Genomic DNA, 14,997 nt, shown 5'->3' with positions numbered 1-14,997 from the left:
ACGTTAGCCATGGACCATCCCGAGTAGCCACCTATGGTGCCAGGTACCGTGCCAGGTAGCCACATGCTGTTCCAGAGGCCCAAGCACCGGCCACCAACGCCAGCTCCTGGTGCCACTCAGGCCCACGGCAGTGGTGGCCACTGGAGTCCCCGTCCCCATGTCCCACGGGATTCCCACCCCTGGCCAGCCCTTCCCAACAGCTCCCGGTGCCACCGGGATGGGTGACACGGGGACTGTCGGGGTACAGAGACGGCAGCGACTCGGGATGGCCTCGGCGGGGTGACGGGGATCCTGGAGGGTCCCGGCACAGCTCCAGGGGTCCCGTGTCCCGGAGCCGGGCCGTGGTGGGACATGGAGGGCTCCGGGGGGCTCTGGCTCGGGGGGCTGCGCAGGTGACACCCGCATCCCGCGAGTCCCCGGGGGATGTCCCGGCCGCACCCCCCGCCCGGACACAGCCCCGGGGCCGCCCCCACCCGTGACTCAGGGAGGGCAGGGCCGGGCAGGGAGGGGCAGGGGCGGGAGGACGAGGAGGAGGAGGAGGAAAAGGAAAAGGAGGAGGAAGAGGAGGAGGAGGAGGAAGGCACCACCCCCGGCACGCCCCGCCGCCCGGCGTCTGTCGGTCCGTCCGTCCGTCCCCGCTGCCCGTGCGCAGGGGCGGAGTGATGGGATGGTGATGGGATGGTGATGGGCGGGCCCCACCTCGCAGGTCCCCTATTCCCATCCTGATCCTACACCGGACTCCCCGAGCCCCTGCCCTGACACTCCCGGGCTGCTGGGGCACGGTTGAGCCCCCCATCCCTCTGCCAGCCCCCGACCCCTTCCTGGATGGAAACCAGGAGGGGCTCCCCCCCTCAGCACCCCGACACCCTCCTGACCACGACTCCCACCCCAAGACTGTGCCTGACCCCCCCGGGCGTGTGGGGCACAGATGAACCTCCCCTTCCCCTCTGCCAGCCCCCGACCCGTGCTGTGGGCTGGGGACCCCCTCTGGTAGTCCAGCACCCCCATTTTACTCCTGGCAAAGGTGTTGGATGGAAATCGGGGGGACAGGGACATCCACCCGGAGGGGTCACCAACCCCGGAGGGGTCGCCCACTCGCACAACCCACCCAGCCCCCTGCGGTGCCCAGAGGGGTTGTCACGAGCACGTCCGGTCCCAGCAGCCCTCAGTGGGGAGGGGTCTGGCTGTCCCCAGGCCGGGGGGAGCGCAGGGACACGCTATGCCTATGGGACAGCGCCCAGGGCCCCCCCGAGAGGAACCTGACCCGGCCGGGGGGGCGGGGGGGGGGGCCGGGATGTATAAATGCCGCTCCCGGCCGCGCTGGCGGGCAGGTGCCGGCGGGCACCCACCGAGTGCCAGACGGGTCCCCACGGCCCCCCCGGGCCCCCCAGGACCCTGACCCACTTATTCCCCCCTCGCCGGGCCCGAAAGCCGAGCCGGCTCCGTTTCGGGGGTCAGTTACAGCGGCCGGGCGGCCGCGGCTCGGGTGTCGCGGCTCGGGAGGCCTCGGCACCCCCCGGCGCGGGCAGCGCCAGCCCGGCATGAAAAAGTCATGAGCAACCAAAGCTGGGGCTGTTTGCGGGAACAATAACCGGGCACCGGGCTGACACCGGAGCCGCAGGGCCGGGGGGACGGCGGCGGGAGCCGGCGCGGCATCGCCACGGCACGGCCAGACCCCGGCACGGGGGGTCGGGGCACTTCGGGGGGCCCTGGTGGTGACAGAGCCCGTTCCCATCTGTCCCCCAGTGGAGCGTGGCCGAGGCCGGGGGTCCCAGCGGGTCTGGGGTTGGAGTGGGGACTGTCCCCTACCCCGCTGTCCCCTCCTGCCCCCCACGGCGTCATCCTCTCCTGTCCCCCCCAAGGGGCCGCACCCTCATCTCTGCCATGAGCTCCAGGCAGGCTCAGCCCCGAAGGAGCCCACGCCCCGGGGGCTGGCTCCGGGGGCTCCGGGGTGTCCGTGACCCCGATCCACAGCTGCAGGAGGGATTTGGGGCCACAGGACAGATGGAGGCCAAGGGCCCCAAAGCGGGATAAAAGGTTTACACTAATCAAAATGCCTGGCTAATTGGAAAAGGCGCTTAGGGGCTGGCCGGGAGGCGGCGCGGCTGGAGGTGACCCGCTGCTGAATCAGAGGGGCCGGTAACCTTAACCCGCCGGGATCGGAACGGATACGCCGGCCCGGATCGGGTTCCCACCCAAGTTTTCCACCCGCGGCTTCGCCACAGCAGGACGGGGCCGCGGCGAGGGACGGTGGCGTGGCCGGGGGCTGCCGCGGTGCCCCCTCGCCCGGGCGCCCCCGGTGCCCATCGCAACCCGGCCGGTCTCTAACCCTACCTGCGGGTAATCGAACGGGTCTCAGCCCCCCGGGGCCCCGTCCCGCTCCGTGGGTCCGGGGCAGCGCAGCCGCCCCTGCCGCGGGCGCTCCGTCCGGCCCCGCCGCGACGCCCGGGCTCGGCAGCGCCGGGGAGCCCCCGCCGGCCCCCGGGGGCCGCCCCGCCTCGGCGGAAGATGCCAACGAATGGGATCCACCAGGTGCTGAAGATCCAGTTCGGGTTGATCAACTGCGAGAGCCGGTACCTGACGGCGGAGAGCTTCGGCTACAAGGTGAACGCCTCGGCGCCCAGCCTCAAGCGCAAGCAGATCTGGACGCTGGAGCAGGATGAAGCCGACAGCTCCATCGTCTTCCTCAAGAGCCACCTGGGCCGGTACCTGGGCGCCGACAAGGACGGGAAGGTGCGCTGCGAGGCGGAGCAGCCGGGCCGGGACGAAGGCTTCAGCATCATCACGCAGTCGGACGGGCGCTGGGCGCTGCAGTCGGCCCCGCACCGGCGCTTCTTCGGCGGCCGCGAGGACCGGCTGTCCTGCTTCGCCCCCAGCGTGACCGAGGGGGAGCTCTGGACCGTGCACCTGGCCATGCACCCCCAGGCCAACCTGCTGAGCGTCAGCCGCCGCCGCTACGCCCACCTGAGCGCCCACGAGGACGAGATCGCCACCGACAGCAACCTGCCCTGGGGGGTGGACGCGCTCATCACCCTCTGCTTCCAGGACAAGAAGTACAGCCTGCGCACGGCCGACGAGCGCTACCTGCGCTGCGATGGCACCCTGGTGCCCGAGCCCGGCGCCGGCACCGGCTACACCCTCGAGTTCAAGGCCGGCAAGTTGGCGTTCAAGGACTGCGACGGGAAGTACCTGGCGCCTACCGGACCCACCGGCACCCTCAAATCCGGCCGCAGCTCCAAGCCGGGCAAAGATGAACTCTTTGACCTGGAGGAGAGTCACCCCCAGGTGGTGTTCACGGCGGCCAATGGCAGATATGTCTCCATCCGGCAGGGTAAGAGCTCCCCACACCCCCCGCCCGCTCCCTGCCCTCCCAGGGACCCCCACACCTCCGTGGGAGCACCCCTGGGACCCCCACCCTGGGGCAGACCCCACAGTGCTGTGCCTGCCTGGGGGATCCTACAGCCACATCCTGGGGACATGGGGGACCCCAGCCTGGCTGCTGGAGAGGGACACGGGGGGTCCTGTCTGCCTGGGAGGGCTGAGGTCAGTGAGGATGGAGTGGGAGCAGCTGGGGAGGAAGGCGTGGGTGTGTGTGTACACAGGTGTGTGCATGTGCAGGGCTCTGTGGGCATGCACAGGGCTGTGTGTGTGAACACGTGCGGGGCCGTGGGTGTGCACAGGTGTGTACGTGCACACACACACACACACACAGGTGTGCCACGCTCCGTGCAGCATCCACAGGCTCACACGTGTGCCTGTGCACGCCACACACGACGCCCTGTGTGCACACACGTGTGTAGAGCCAGCAGATGTGACCACAGGTGAGCAGAACCCCTTGTTCAAGACCTAAGGGACCCCACTCGCCCCCAGGTGCCCCCCAGGGACGGTGCCACCCCTGTGCCAAGCAGCTTAGTGCCGGGTGACGAGGGGGACCAGCTATAAATAGGGGTTTGTGACCAGATGGACATGGCGGTGACAAGCTGATTAACCAGCCCAATTAGCACAATTGTTCGCAGGAGGATTTGGGGGGAGGGGGAGGGTGGCAGTGGGGCAGCAGCGGTGATGGGTGGGGTGGGACAATGGCAGGAATGGGACTGGTCCTGCTGGCCAGAGCAGGATCGCTGCCAATGGCCGCAGTGGGATCAGTGACCGTGGACAGAGTGGTTTTGGTGACAGGAGCCAACAGAGTGGAACCGATACCCATGGCTGGAATAGGATGGGTGCCAATGGCTGGTATGGGACAGTGACAATGGGCTGGGCAGGAATTGGTCTTGATGGCCTGAGTGGGATTGGTGCCTGTGGCTGGGTTGGGATTGGTGACAGTGGACACAGCGGGGTCACTGATGATGACTGGAGTAGGATCGGTGCCAACTAGTGCCAAAGTGGGATTGGTGACCATGGCCAGACTGAGGCTGCTGCCCAGGGCCAGGACAGGACCAGTGCTGGCAGTCAGAGAGGGACCGATGCCAGTTGCTGGACCAGAGTGGCGCTGATGGCTGGAGTGTGACCAATGCTCATGTCCAGAGCAGGACCAGCACCAACATCCACTCTCCCCCCAGGTGTGAATGTCTCGGCAAACCAGGACGAGGAGCTGAACCACGAGACCTTCCAGCTGCAGATCGACCGCGACACCAACAAGTGCAGCCTCCACACCAACACCGGCAGCTACTGGACCCTGGTGGCCCATGGGGGCATCCAGGCCGTGGCCACCGAAATGTGAGTAAGGCTACAGTGTGGGGTGGAGAGATGGACTGGGGGGACACAGGCACCCCTAACTGACGCCGTCCCTCTGTCACCAGCGCTGCCAACACCATGTTTGACATTGAGTGGCGCGGGCGGCGCGTGGCCCTGCGTGCCAGCAACGGCCGCTACGTCTGCACCAAGAGGAACGGGCAGCTGGCGGCCGTCAGCGACACCGTGGGTGAGTGCTGGGGGGCCCGGGGGGGACAGGGGGTGCCGCGGGGTGCTGAGGGCTGGTGCTGCGCAGGGGAGGACGAGGAGTTCACTCTGAAGCTGATCAACCGGCCGATGCTGGTGCTGCGGGGGGAGCACGGCTTCGTCTGCTACCACCGGGGCTCCAACCTGCTTGACTCCAACCGCTCCGTCTACGACGTCTTCCACATCAGCTTCAGCGACGGCGCCTACCAGATCCAAGGTGGGCAGGGGGCCTATGGGGTGGGTGGGGTGGCCCTGGGGGTCTGTCCGGCTTGCACTGACACCCCCCGGGGCTCCCCGCAGGCCAGGGGGGCAAGTACTGGTACGTGGCGAGCAGCGGGTCGGTGTGCAGCGACGGGGACCTGTCCGAGGATTTCTTCTTCGAGTTCCGGGAGCGGGGCCGCGTGGCCATCAAAGGGAAGAACGGGCGGTACCTGCGCGGGGATCCCGCGGGGACCCTGCGCGCCGACAGCGAGTCCGTGCTGCGGGCCACGCTCTGGGAGTACTGAGCCCCGGAGCCCCCCCGCGGCCACCCCCGCCCACGGGCACCCGCCTGTCCCTGGCAAAGCGGGGTGGTGGCAGCGGTGGCACTGTCCGTGGCAGCTGTGTCCCCGCCCCCGCGACTCAAGGCATTAAAGTCACCTGGATCACACCGAGGCACCACAGCGTCCTCCTTCCCATGGAGATCCAGCACTGTTTCCCTCCCAGGAGCGCACAGACCCCATGGAAAGGGCTGATCCGGGGGCCAGTGAGATGCAGGGACCCCCGGGGTGCCACACGGGATGGGGGGAGTCAGCAAAGCCAAGCCACTGCAGGCAGGAGCCCGAGGGGGTTGCTCCTCTGCCAGGCTGGGGGAGCAGGGGCTGGCAGTGGAAGACCCCCACCCCAAGAGCTGCCAGGACCCTCCGGGAGGATGGAAAGGAACAGAGCCAGGCAGAGGGTGAGCAACAGGATCGTTTTCATGGCAGACGACAGAGTTACAGACAGTGGAGAGGTGCGGGAGGGGCCGGGGCCGGACCACGCCGCACCAGCATGGAGATACGAGATCATTTATAGAAACAACGGGGGAGCGGAGACCCCCTCCCCTGCCCAGCAGAAAACGGGGCTCCCCCGGGCACAGCACCCTGTTTGTCCTGATCCTGAAGGCGGCTCGGGGGGCTCAGCCCGCGGCCGGCCCGGCTCGGCACGGCCACTACACTACCACGGATCCACAAGACAGCGCGGCCCCGGGGGGCTGCCCCGGCCTGGCCGGGCTGGGGGGCGGCGGGGCAGGGCTGGGCCAGCCCAGGAGCCCCCGCTCCGCCACCGGAGCCCCGAGACCCCTCCGGTGCTGCCGACAACACGACCACGAAACACGCACAGACACACCCCCTGCCCAGACCGCCGCCGGCCCCGCTCCTGCCCTGGTGGGGTGGGGGGCTCTCCCGTGGGCCCCCACCCCGGCCGGCGGGGTTTGGGGCGGGCTGGCCGCCCCCCGCTCACAGCAGGACCAGGCTGGGGTTCCGCAGCTGCCGGTAGATGTTCAGGAGCTTCTCGGCCGTGGCAGAGCCCTCAGCCCCCTCCCCGCCCAGGGGCGGCTGGTCCCGGAGGGTCTGCGCCTCCTTCAGCAGCATCTGCGGGAGGGGGGCGGGGGTGAGGGACGGGCTGGTGGCGAGGTGCCCACGGGGAGGGGATCGGGGGGCTCACCTCGTGGTTGGCCTGGATCTGACGCAGGTACTGCATACGGAGGTCGGGGGGTCCCGAGCCCTGTGCCGCTTGCTCCAGCACCAGTGCCTGGGCGAGGCAGGGAGGGAGGGAGGGAGGGAGGGGGGTCTGGTGGAGCTGGCAGCACCTAGCCCCAGGGACCCCCAGCCCCAGGGACCCCCAGCTCTGGGAGTCCCAGCCTTGGGAGGCACAGCTCCAGCAGCCCCCAGATCCTGGGAGCCCCAGCCTTGGGAACTCCCAGTCTCAGGGAGTCTGAGCGCTGCGGAGCCCCAATCTCAGGGCAGCCCAAACCCCACATGTGGGAGCCCCAGGTCTGGGGACCCGCAGGTGCTGGTCTGTCACACCATGGTGCCACAGAAACGTCCCCTACTGCACGCCAGGCTCCATTCCAGGGGGTTTGGGGTCACTAGGGGTGCCCCTGCCCCAGGGGGGTACCTGTATGCGCCGGATGACGGCGTGGTGTGTCCTGCACATGTGGGCCAGGGACGGGCTCTCCATCAGGATCTCCACAGCCTGGATGGGACCCGCAGGGCTCAGGTCATTCATGGCCACCTGGACAGTGAGAGCAGTGTCACTGCCACCCTTGCTGGCAGTGGGGGACCAGAACCCCTCCCCACGGGCACCAGGTTCCCCAGAAGGCTCCAGACACCCCCAAACCCTCCCACCCTCCCAGGAGCAGGTGACCCAGCCCAGTGCTACCAGGTGAGCCCTGGCAGAATGAACACTGTCACTCATCACCCTGGGGACATCTGAGCTCTCAGGTGCAAATCCACCTGTGCCAGGTACCTGGGAGCCCCTCAGGTGGGGTCAGGCATGAGAGCTGGGCAGAAATCCCTGTTTTCCCTGTGCCTTAGAGGGGAATCTTGTGTGGAGTGGATTTACAACCCAAATCCAAGTGCATTTTCTACAACCAAAGAACTGGGAACATGTGGAGAGGGAGGGAAATGACCACAGCCTTTGGGAAGCCCAGGACTGGGAGAATGGAGTGCTGCCTGTCCAGCTCAGAGAAGGGGGTCAGAATGGCGTGGCCATGCACCCACTCATCTCCCTGGCTCCAGGAAGGAGCTGGCCTTGGGGGACAGGGAGCTTCCCTGCAGGCTGACCCATTCCTCGGCTCAGGGCTAACCCCTTCCTTGCCTCTCGGACGAGCAGCTGGACGTGGCCACCGTCGGGTGCCGTGCCACACACCGATGCCACCTCCGTGCTGCTCAGCACCTCGGCCCCGGGGTTCTCAGCCAGCAGCCAGCGCAGGGTGGCACAGCAAAGTGGGACATCTGGGGACCAAAGGACAGAGCAGAGATGTGACACTGCTGACAGTGTGCGCCCGAGGCAGCCCCTGAGGGGGCAGAGGTAGCATGGGCTGGACCCCCCCACACTGGGACACGCAGAGCTCAGTCGTGCCACTGCCATGTGTGCCAAGGCTGTGTGGGGGCAGTGGGGTCACACAGCCCTCTGTGCACAAGGGAGGGGCTGTGACAGTGCCACCCTGCCAGCTCCCCTGCCCCAGGAGCCTCTGTGACTCCCGGGATGCTCCTCTCCAGGGACCCACCTGTTTCCGAGGTTTTGAGAGCATTTTTCAGCAGCTCCGAGGACACCCGGATGGACGCTGCCGAGGGGGGCAGGTTCTCCTCTGCCGGGGTTTTCCCCTCCTCGGGTTCAGTCTGTTCCCGGGACACTTTGAGGAAGGTCTCCACAGGGTCTGAGGGGGCAGGGGGGGCGTTGGGCCCGGGGGGGCTGCTCCCGAAACGGAGGCACTGGAGCATGTCAATGGTGCATTGGCTGAGGGGCAGGCAGATCCCCTCCCTGTCTGGGGACAGCAGGGGCGAGTCGTCGGGCAGGAAGTCATCCAGGTCCTCGGAGGAGTCAGAGCCGCTGCCCAAAATATCCCTTAAACTGTAGTAGAGGGCACAGGAGATGGTCAGAGGCAGGTCCAGCTTGGTGTCCGCAGCGGGGCCGAGGGGCAGCGTCAGCTCCCGCTTGTTCCCGGGGAGCAGCTGGTCAATGGGGAAGGTGAAGGTGGTGGCCGAATCCATGGATTCCTCCTCTAAGGCACAGGGGCTGGCCAGGAGCTGGACACAGAGGGTCCAGCCCTCCTCCAGGCTGTACTCGCTGCAGTTTTCCAGCAAGCAGGAGATGGTGACGGTGTCCTGGAGCAGGAGGCAGCTCCAGTTGGCAGTGATGGTGCAGGCGATGGGTTTGTGGCCCTCCTGGCTGGAGAGCAGCGCTGCGCTCACGTTCATCACCTGGTTCAGGCTGGCCAGGGCTCGGTTCCTCTGGTCCACGGCCTTCTTCAGGAAGGACACTCTGCAAGGACAGTGTCACAGGGATGAAAGAACGGGAGGGACACCAGGATGGCACTGTGCTGCCAAGCTGAGCTGCACCTGGCATGATCCCACCACGGGAAACCCCCAGCTTCTCTGCCATGGCAACCTCATGTTCCCATCAGAGCTGACCCTGTGGAGTGGCTCTGGACAGCCAGACCTCAGGAATCCCCCTGTGGATGGAGGGGGAGCTCACCCACAGCCCCTCCCCACACACAGCCAGCCACGGAGGATGGAGGCATGTGCCTGCCCTGCCTGTCACTGCCGGCTTGGCACGCGTGGCAGGCGCCTGGCACCCTGCCTGTGCCACCTTCTGCTGCCATGGCTGCCGCTGCCAGCCCGCCCACAGTGCTGGGGGTGGCTGTGCCATGGGAGGGGGCTGCCCTCAAACACTGGTTTTATATTATCGAGGCTGGGGGGGCTTCCCAGCCAGGAAAGGTAAATGCTAGAGCAGTTTTCCAAGAGAAAAGCTTGAGGAGAGATGGGGGTGTTCAGCCTGGAGGAAAAAAGGCTCCACAGAGACATTAGGGCCCCCTGCAGCGTCTAAAGGGGCTCCAAGGGAGCTGGAGAGGTACATTGGACAAGGGCCTGGAGTGAAGGATAAAGAGGAATGGCTTCCCACTGCCAGAGGGCAGGGTTAGATGGGATATTGGGAAGGAATTGCTCTCTCTGAGGGTGGTGAGGCCCTGGCACAGGGTACCCAGAGAAGCTGTGGCTGCCCCTGCCCATGGGGGTGGAATGGGATGAGCTTTAAGGTCTCTCTTACCCAAACCATTCTGTGATTTCATAATTAATTACTGGCAATGACCTACACAACCCCAAGCCTGGTGCCACCTTTACCTCTCCGAGGTGTCCCCTATGCCCGACAGCAGCTCCTTGATCCTCCGGCCGATCTCAGCAGGGGTCAGCTCCACGTCTGGCTCCTCGGGGCTGCACAGCCCACAGGACACCAGGCGGCCCTTGGCCGACAGGGCCAACAGCTCCGACTCCCCTGCAGGCACAGACGGGGTGGGTCAGGGGCCAGGAAGGGAGCAGGGCCTTCCTGGATGGCTGAGGTGGGGGGGACAGGGAGCAGCATGGCACTGCCTCCCTAAGGAAGTGGGATACAATGGAGGCAGACATGGATCACCACAGCACAACCCGCTCACACACAGAGCCCTGAGAGGGGACACCATCTTGTGCCTGCCACGCCCCAGCCAAAGCCAGCAGCACCCAGCTGTCACACAGGGGACCTGTTGGTGGCACAGGCTCTGTTGGTGGCCAGTCCAGAGGCACGCTGAACACCTCCTTTTTGGAGGGAGCCCACAGCTGAGCAGTTCCTGCAATTCCACGCTGAGGGACTGGGCAGTGAAGAGCAGGAATCACAATGGATAGGAACAACTTACAAAACCAAGGGGACACAACAAGGATGAAGGATGGAGCCCCACCCAACCCACGTGGAGCTGGAGAGAGGAGAGGTGAGATCCCACCCCGCTGCCCCCAGTACCTTCCGAGGCCCGAGAGGACAAGGAAAGAGCCACCACACTACAGATACTCAGGCTGGCAGGGGAGAGCACGGGGGGCAGCACGCCGGCGCCGCTCTCCGTGTCCTCGGGGTCCGAGGAGTCGCCTGCCCAGTCCAGGTCGACGGCGGAGATGTCCGAGTGGGTGCTGTAGTACATGCGGGAGCCGCTGCCGCAGGCCGCGCACAGGATGGGCCCGCGCAGGTAATACTCCCTGAGCTCCGGCACCGTGGCCTCCTCCCGCTGATCTGCCTTCACTGCTACCATCTTCCCGTAGTGGCCCACGGCCACCACGCAGTCACAGCCAGGGTCGCCTGCGGGCGGCTCGGTGTCGGCGTCGTCGGCGTCGTCGGCCGCGTGCCGCTCGGTGCGCAGCGCCCCGATGAACACGATGGGCTCCTCCAGGTGGTGCAGGATCTTCACGGGCGGCGCCGGTGTGGACACGTCACGGCAGCCGTCGGCGGCGGGCGAGGAGCTGAGGGCTTTGAGGGGCACGGAGCAGAGCTGCCCGTCCGGGAAGCCGCACAGGATCATGGGCGACTCCAGCATGGCCACGTCGATGCCGAAGAGGAGGCTGAAGAGGGGCTCCTCCAGCACGAAGCCCCCCGAGCACCAGAGCCCCTGGGTGCCGGGCGCGGCCGCGCAGCACAGCACGGGCAGGAAGCAGGAGGGCGGCGCGTCCCCCGCGTCCCCGGGAGGGCTCCCGGGGCAGAACTCCACCTGGCTGACCTGCCGGTACGGGGGCCCGTCCTGCTCCGGGCGCGGCAGCTCGTGCAGCCGCATCCACCACTTGCCCTCGTCCTGGGCCAGCGTGATGACAAAGGTGCTGAGCAGGGTGAACATGCTCAGGCTGGCGTCGGGGAAGATGCAGGCGTCCGCTTCCACCGGGAAGACGCCGGAAGGGCCGTTGCTTTCTTGGCCGTCGCCATCCGTCTGCTCCATTAACCTTTGGGAAAACAGGGAAGAGCTCTGAGCCAAGCCGTGGGGAGAAGCCAGCGTGTGCCTTGGCCGCCTCTTTGCCTGGCCCTGGGAAGTGAACTCCTGCAGGAGAGCTTTTAGCACCGGCAGCGACGGATCCAGAGCCCGACGTTTCCCACGGCAGGCAGGGCAGCCCCGGGAGCCCAGGGACGGGGGTCACCCCTGCTCACCTGCTCTGTTGCTCCAGGGACACGCAGTAGATCCCGCTGTGGGCGCACAGGATGTAGAGCTGCCGGGGCTGGGGCAGCAGCTCCACGTGCCACACCTGGTCGGGGCAGCGGAACACAGCCTGGCAGGGGGGACACAAGCAAATGTCACCTCCCACGGCACTCACAGGGGCGGCAGGGACAAGGCGGCTCCCTGCAGAGGGGGATCCAAAGTGGTTTCCAGGGACAAAGGGATCCCTGGGCAGCACCCAGCTGGGTGTTCCCGGGTGGGGGGGGTGGGAGAGGGGCTGAGGCAGCCTGTCGTTCCCGCTCCCTGAGGGGAAGGAAAACAGGGAGCAGGGTACGTGCTCTACTTTGCCGAGCCGGGAGCGCAGTGTGGGAGGCAGATCCCGCTCGTACAGCGGTGGATTTCTTAGAAATGATAATCAGAACAAATTAACAAAGGCAGCAGCGTGTCAGTCAGGGCGCTGTGACAGCGGGGACAGCAGCCAGGCCTGGGGGGAGAGGGGAGTGAAGTCTCTGTGCTGGAGGGAATGAGCCTGAGGAGTCTGAGCCAATGTGTGTCCCACAGGACTGGGAGAGGGGCCAGCTGGCAGCACCCCCAAACCCCACCAAACCCCACAGCAAAGGGTGCTGCTTGTAGGGTTTGTTTGTTGGATGCTGATAGAGGGAATCCAGGGATAGGGAATGGGACATGACTGGGGGGTGTCCCCACAGGATGGGGGGGCACAGTGATCCCCCAGCCCGCCAAGCCCCTCACCTTGAGCACTTTGCCCTCCTGGTCATACACGTAGACGAACTCGGTGCCATTGGAGAGGTAGATCTCGTTCTCGTGGCACAGCACCCGCGGCTTGCCCGCCACCAGCCCCCCCACCGGGCAGCAGAATCCGGCCAGGTAATCCACCCTGTGCCCCACCTGTGCCATGGTGCTGGCCTGGGGGTGTGGGGAGGGGGCACCGAGGGTGTGAAGGGCTGAGCCGGGACCCCGAGCGGTGGGCAGTGTGTGGTGACACAGCCCTGCAGATCCCTGCGCCCCACAGCCCCTTCTCCTCTGAATGAGACCCTCAGGCCCAGCCCCATAAGCAGCCCCCTCGCAAGCATCAACATCAGCCCCCCCATTACCACCTCCACGGCCTCCAGACCCCCCACATACCGGTCCTTGTACCCCAGACCCCCCAGACCCACCCCCGATCCCCCCACATCACAGTCCTTGTACCCCAGACCCCCCAGACCCACCCCCGATCCCCCCACATCACAGTCCTTGTACCCCAGACCCCCCCCGACCCCCCCCACATCACAGTCCTTGTACCCCAGACCCCCCAGACCCACCCCCGATCCCCCCACATCACAGTCCTTGTACCCCAGACCCCCCCCGACCCCCCCCACATCACAGTCCTTGTACTCCAGACCCCGTCCCGCAGCCCCCCCCATACTGAGACCCCGCCAGGCCCCCCCAAGCCCAGCTCCACGGACAGCCCCCCGCCCCAGACCCACCCCCGCCCAGCCCACAGCCCCCCACCCAAACCCCCGCCCCTCTCCCCCCCATCCCGTCCCCCCCCCAAATCCCTCCCGGAGGGGCCGCGGGTACCAGGCGGGGGGCGCGGGCGGCTCCGCTTTACGGCTGCGCGGCGGCCGCCGCAATGGGCGGGGGGGAGTTTACGACAGGCCGTAAAGCGCCGCGGGGCGGGGGGCGGCTCCTGGGGGTCGGTACCGGGAGGGGAGGGACCCCCGCCCCATGAGTGACCCCCTCATCCCGGCACGGGGATCGGTACCGGGAGGGGAGGAACACCCTACCCATGAGTGACCCCCTCATCCCGGCACGGAGGAGAAAGGAGCGAGGCGATGCTGGCGGCAGCGGCTTTATTGATAGAGAGAGGGGCCGGGTGCGACCCCCGAGAGGGGCAGAGACCCCCCGAGCTGACCCTGACCCACAGGGATGGACCCCCAAAAGTGGCTGAGCCCCCCAAGCGATGACCCCAAGCCCCCCAGCCTGAGCCTCCCCAAGTGATGTCTCTGCCCCCCGTTTTTCCGAAACCCCCCCAAAGTGATGCCCCCAGTCTGAGCCCCCCAAGCACTGTCCCTGTCCCCCCAGCCTGGCTGAACCCCGGGGCCGGGCGAGGGTCGCTCACTGCGGGGTCCCGGGGACCCTGCGGGGGCTCTGGGGGACCCCTCCCCGGCGCGGGGGGGCTGCAGCGCCCCGGGCCCGGCTCAGCTGCTCCACGGAGGCTTCGAGGTGGGCGAAGCGATCCGAGAGCCGGCCCAGCTGCTCCTTCAGGCCGCGGAAATCCCGGTACAGCTCGTCCAGGGCCCCCGATAGCGCCGGGATCCTGCAGACGCAGCGCCGTGAGAGCAGGGATCCCCAGAAATCCTCCCAGGGAACCCCGGATTCCCCCAGGGACCCCCGGCCCCTCACCGGCCGTAGTCGGGCAGCACGGTCTGGTGGTCGGACAGCAGCAGGTTCCTCAGCTGGGACGTGATGGCGAATTTCCAGTTGTCCAGCACCAGCGTCAGGTTGGCGCAGCCCCTCGCCGGGGGTCTCTGGGCTGGAGGGGCCGGGCTGGGACCACGAGCAGCCCCCAGGAGCAGGAGCCTCACCCTGCCCTGAGCCCGGCCCCCACCCGGGCCAGCTGCCCGGTCAGGCCGTTCCCCGTGCCCACCCCCGGTGGGAAGGGGTCCCGAGGGTGGGAATTACCGAGTGCTCCATCGTCCCCCGCCGCCGGCCGCCGGCCCGGCCTGGCCGCGCAGCCCAGAGCCGCGAGGAGCAGCAGGGGCAGCAGCCGGGCCATGTCCCCGTGTCCCCCGGGGCTGCTGTCCCTCCCCAGTCCCGCTGCCGCGGCCGCTCGCCGGGCTGCGCTCCCCGGCTCTGGCTCCCGCCGCTCCCGCTCCCCCTTTTCCAGGCTGGGGCTGGCGCCGGGCCCGGCCGCACGCGGCTCCGGGGCTGATTGCAAACAGACCGCGGACACCAGCCCGGACACACAGCCCCGGCGGGAATGCGTGGTGTCCCGGCCCGGCGGTGATGGAGTGCAGGTGGCACAGTCCCGGTTCCCGCTGGGAATGAGGAGCGTCCCGGCAGGTGACAAAGCACGGGAGGCACGGTGCTGTGTCCCCCCGTTCCAGTGGGGAACACGGAGCATCCTGATCCCATCCTGGCACAGAAGACACAGCAGAGATGGCACTGTGCAGTGCAGTGTCCCCCCATTCCCATCGGGAACAGAGCATCCCAGCCCCACTGGAGGTGACAGAGTGCACGAGACAGTGGTGGGACACAGGGTCCCCCAGATTCCACTGGGAATACAGAGGATGCCAGCCCCGAGGCCGCACATTGGGGTGCAGCATTCCCCCATTCCCGTTGGGAATGCGGAGCACCCCGGGACAGGTGACAGAGTGCAG

At 67.3% G+C, this 14,997-nt stretch overlaps 3 protein-coding genes across 4 annotated transcripts; 1 reads left to right on the top strand and 2 right to left on the bottom strand.

Moving 5' to 3' along the window:
- The first annotated feature begins 2,498 nt into the window (after positions 1-2,498).
- On the top strand, positions 2,499-5,592 carry FSCN2 (fascin actin-bundling protein 2, retinal). 2 transcript variants are annotated; one of them, XM_059864239.1, is made up of 5 exons: positions 2,499-3,331; positions 4,560-4,716; positions 4,800-4,921; positions 4,988-5,155; positions 5,239-5,592. In XM_059864239.1, the coding sequence occupies exons 1-5, from the start codon at positions 2,509-2,511 to the stop codon at positions 5,442-5,444; spliced, it is 1,476 nt and encodes a 491-aa protein (XP_059720222.1). In that variant the 5' UTR covers positions 2,499-2,508; the 3' UTR covers positions 5,445-5,592. The 2 variants fall into 2 exon arrangements, with proteins under 2 accessions (XP_059720222.1, XP_059720221.1); XM_059864238.1 differs by having other exon boundaries at positions 4,800-5,155.
- A 284-nt stretch (positions 5,593-5,876) lies between these two features.
- FAAP100 (FA core complex associated protein 100) lies at positions 5,877-13,270 on the bottom strand. The gene is made up of 10 exons (XM_059864230.1): positions 13,196-13,270; positions 12,368-12,541; positions 11,611-11,729; positions 10,447-11,408; positions 9,801-9,951; positions 8,189-8,943; positions 7,777-7,913; positions 7,075-7,191; positions 6,622-6,708; positions 5,877-6,548 (listed from the first exon to the last, which is right to left on the bottom strand). Exons 2-10 carry the CDS (start codon positions 12,530-12,532, stop codon positions 6,414-6,416), a joined length of 2,628 nt encoding a protein of 875 aa, XP_059720213.1. The 5' UTR covers positions 12,533-12,541; positions 13,196-13,270; the 3' UTR covers positions 5,877-6,413.
- A 183-nt stretch (positions 13,271-13,453) lies between these two features.
- LOC132336589 (uncharacterized) lies at positions 13,454-14,951 on the bottom strand. The gene is made up of 3 exons (XM_059864252.1): positions 14,300-14,951; positions 14,021-14,150; positions 13,454-13,934 (listed from the first exon to the last, which is right to left on the bottom strand). The coding sequence occupies exons 1-3, from the start codon at positions 14,949-14,951 to the stop codon at positions 13,733-13,735; spliced, it is 984 nt and encodes a 327-aa protein (XP_059720235.1). The 3' UTR covers positions 13,454-13,732.
- Between the last annotated feature and the right edge of the window lie 46 nt (positions 14,952-14,997).

Source organism: Haemorhous mexicanus, chromosome 20, assembly GCF_027477595.1.
Source record: "Haemorhous mexicanus isolate bHaeMex1 chromosome 20, bHaeMex1.pri, whole genome shotgun sequence".
Lineage (NCBI taxonomy): Eukaryota > Metazoa > Chordata > Aves > Passeriformes > Fringillidae > Haemorhous > Haemorhous mexicanus.
Note: the sequence above shows the minus strand (reverse complement) of the source record. Positions and strands in the feature narration are given on the sequence as shown.

Coding starts and splice junctions, on each gene's coding strand:
- FSCN2 (XM_059864238.1), top strand. CDS start 2,509: ATGCCAACGAATGGGATCCACCAGGTGCTGAAGATCCAGTTCGGGTTG. Junction 3,332..4,559: donor ATATGTCTCCATCCGGCAGG/GTAAGAGCTCCC, acceptor CTCTCCCCCCAG/GTGTGAATGTCTCGGCAAAC. Junction 5,156..5,238: donor CGGCGCCTACCAGATCCAAG/GTGGGCAGGGGG, acceptor GGCTCCCCGCAG/GCCAGGGGGGCAAGTACTGG.
- FAAP100 (XM_059864230.1), bottom strand. CDS start 12,532: ATGGCACAGGTGGGGCACAGGGTGGATTACCTGGCCGGATTCTGCTGC. Junction 9,952..10,446: donor GTCCTCTCGGGCCTCGGAAG/GTACTGGGGGCA, acceptor CTGTGCCTGCAG/GGGAGTCGGAGCTGTTGGCC. Junction 6,549..6,621: donor AGATCCAGGCCAACCACGAG/GTGAGCCCCCCG, acceptor CCCCTCCCGCAG/ATGCTGCTGAAGGAGGCGCA.
- LOC132336589 (XM_059864252.1), bottom strand. CDS start 14,951: ATGGGGGAATGCTGCACCCCAATGTGCGGCCTCGGGGCTGGCATCCTC. Junction 14,151..14,299: donor GGGGGACGATGGAGCACTCG/GTAATTCCCACC, acceptor CGGCCCCTCCAG/CCCAGAGACCCCCGGCGAGG. Junction 13,935..14,020: donor GTGCTGCCCGACTACGGCCG/GTGAGGGGCCGG, acceptor CTGCGTCTGCAG/GATCCCGGCGCTATCGGGGG.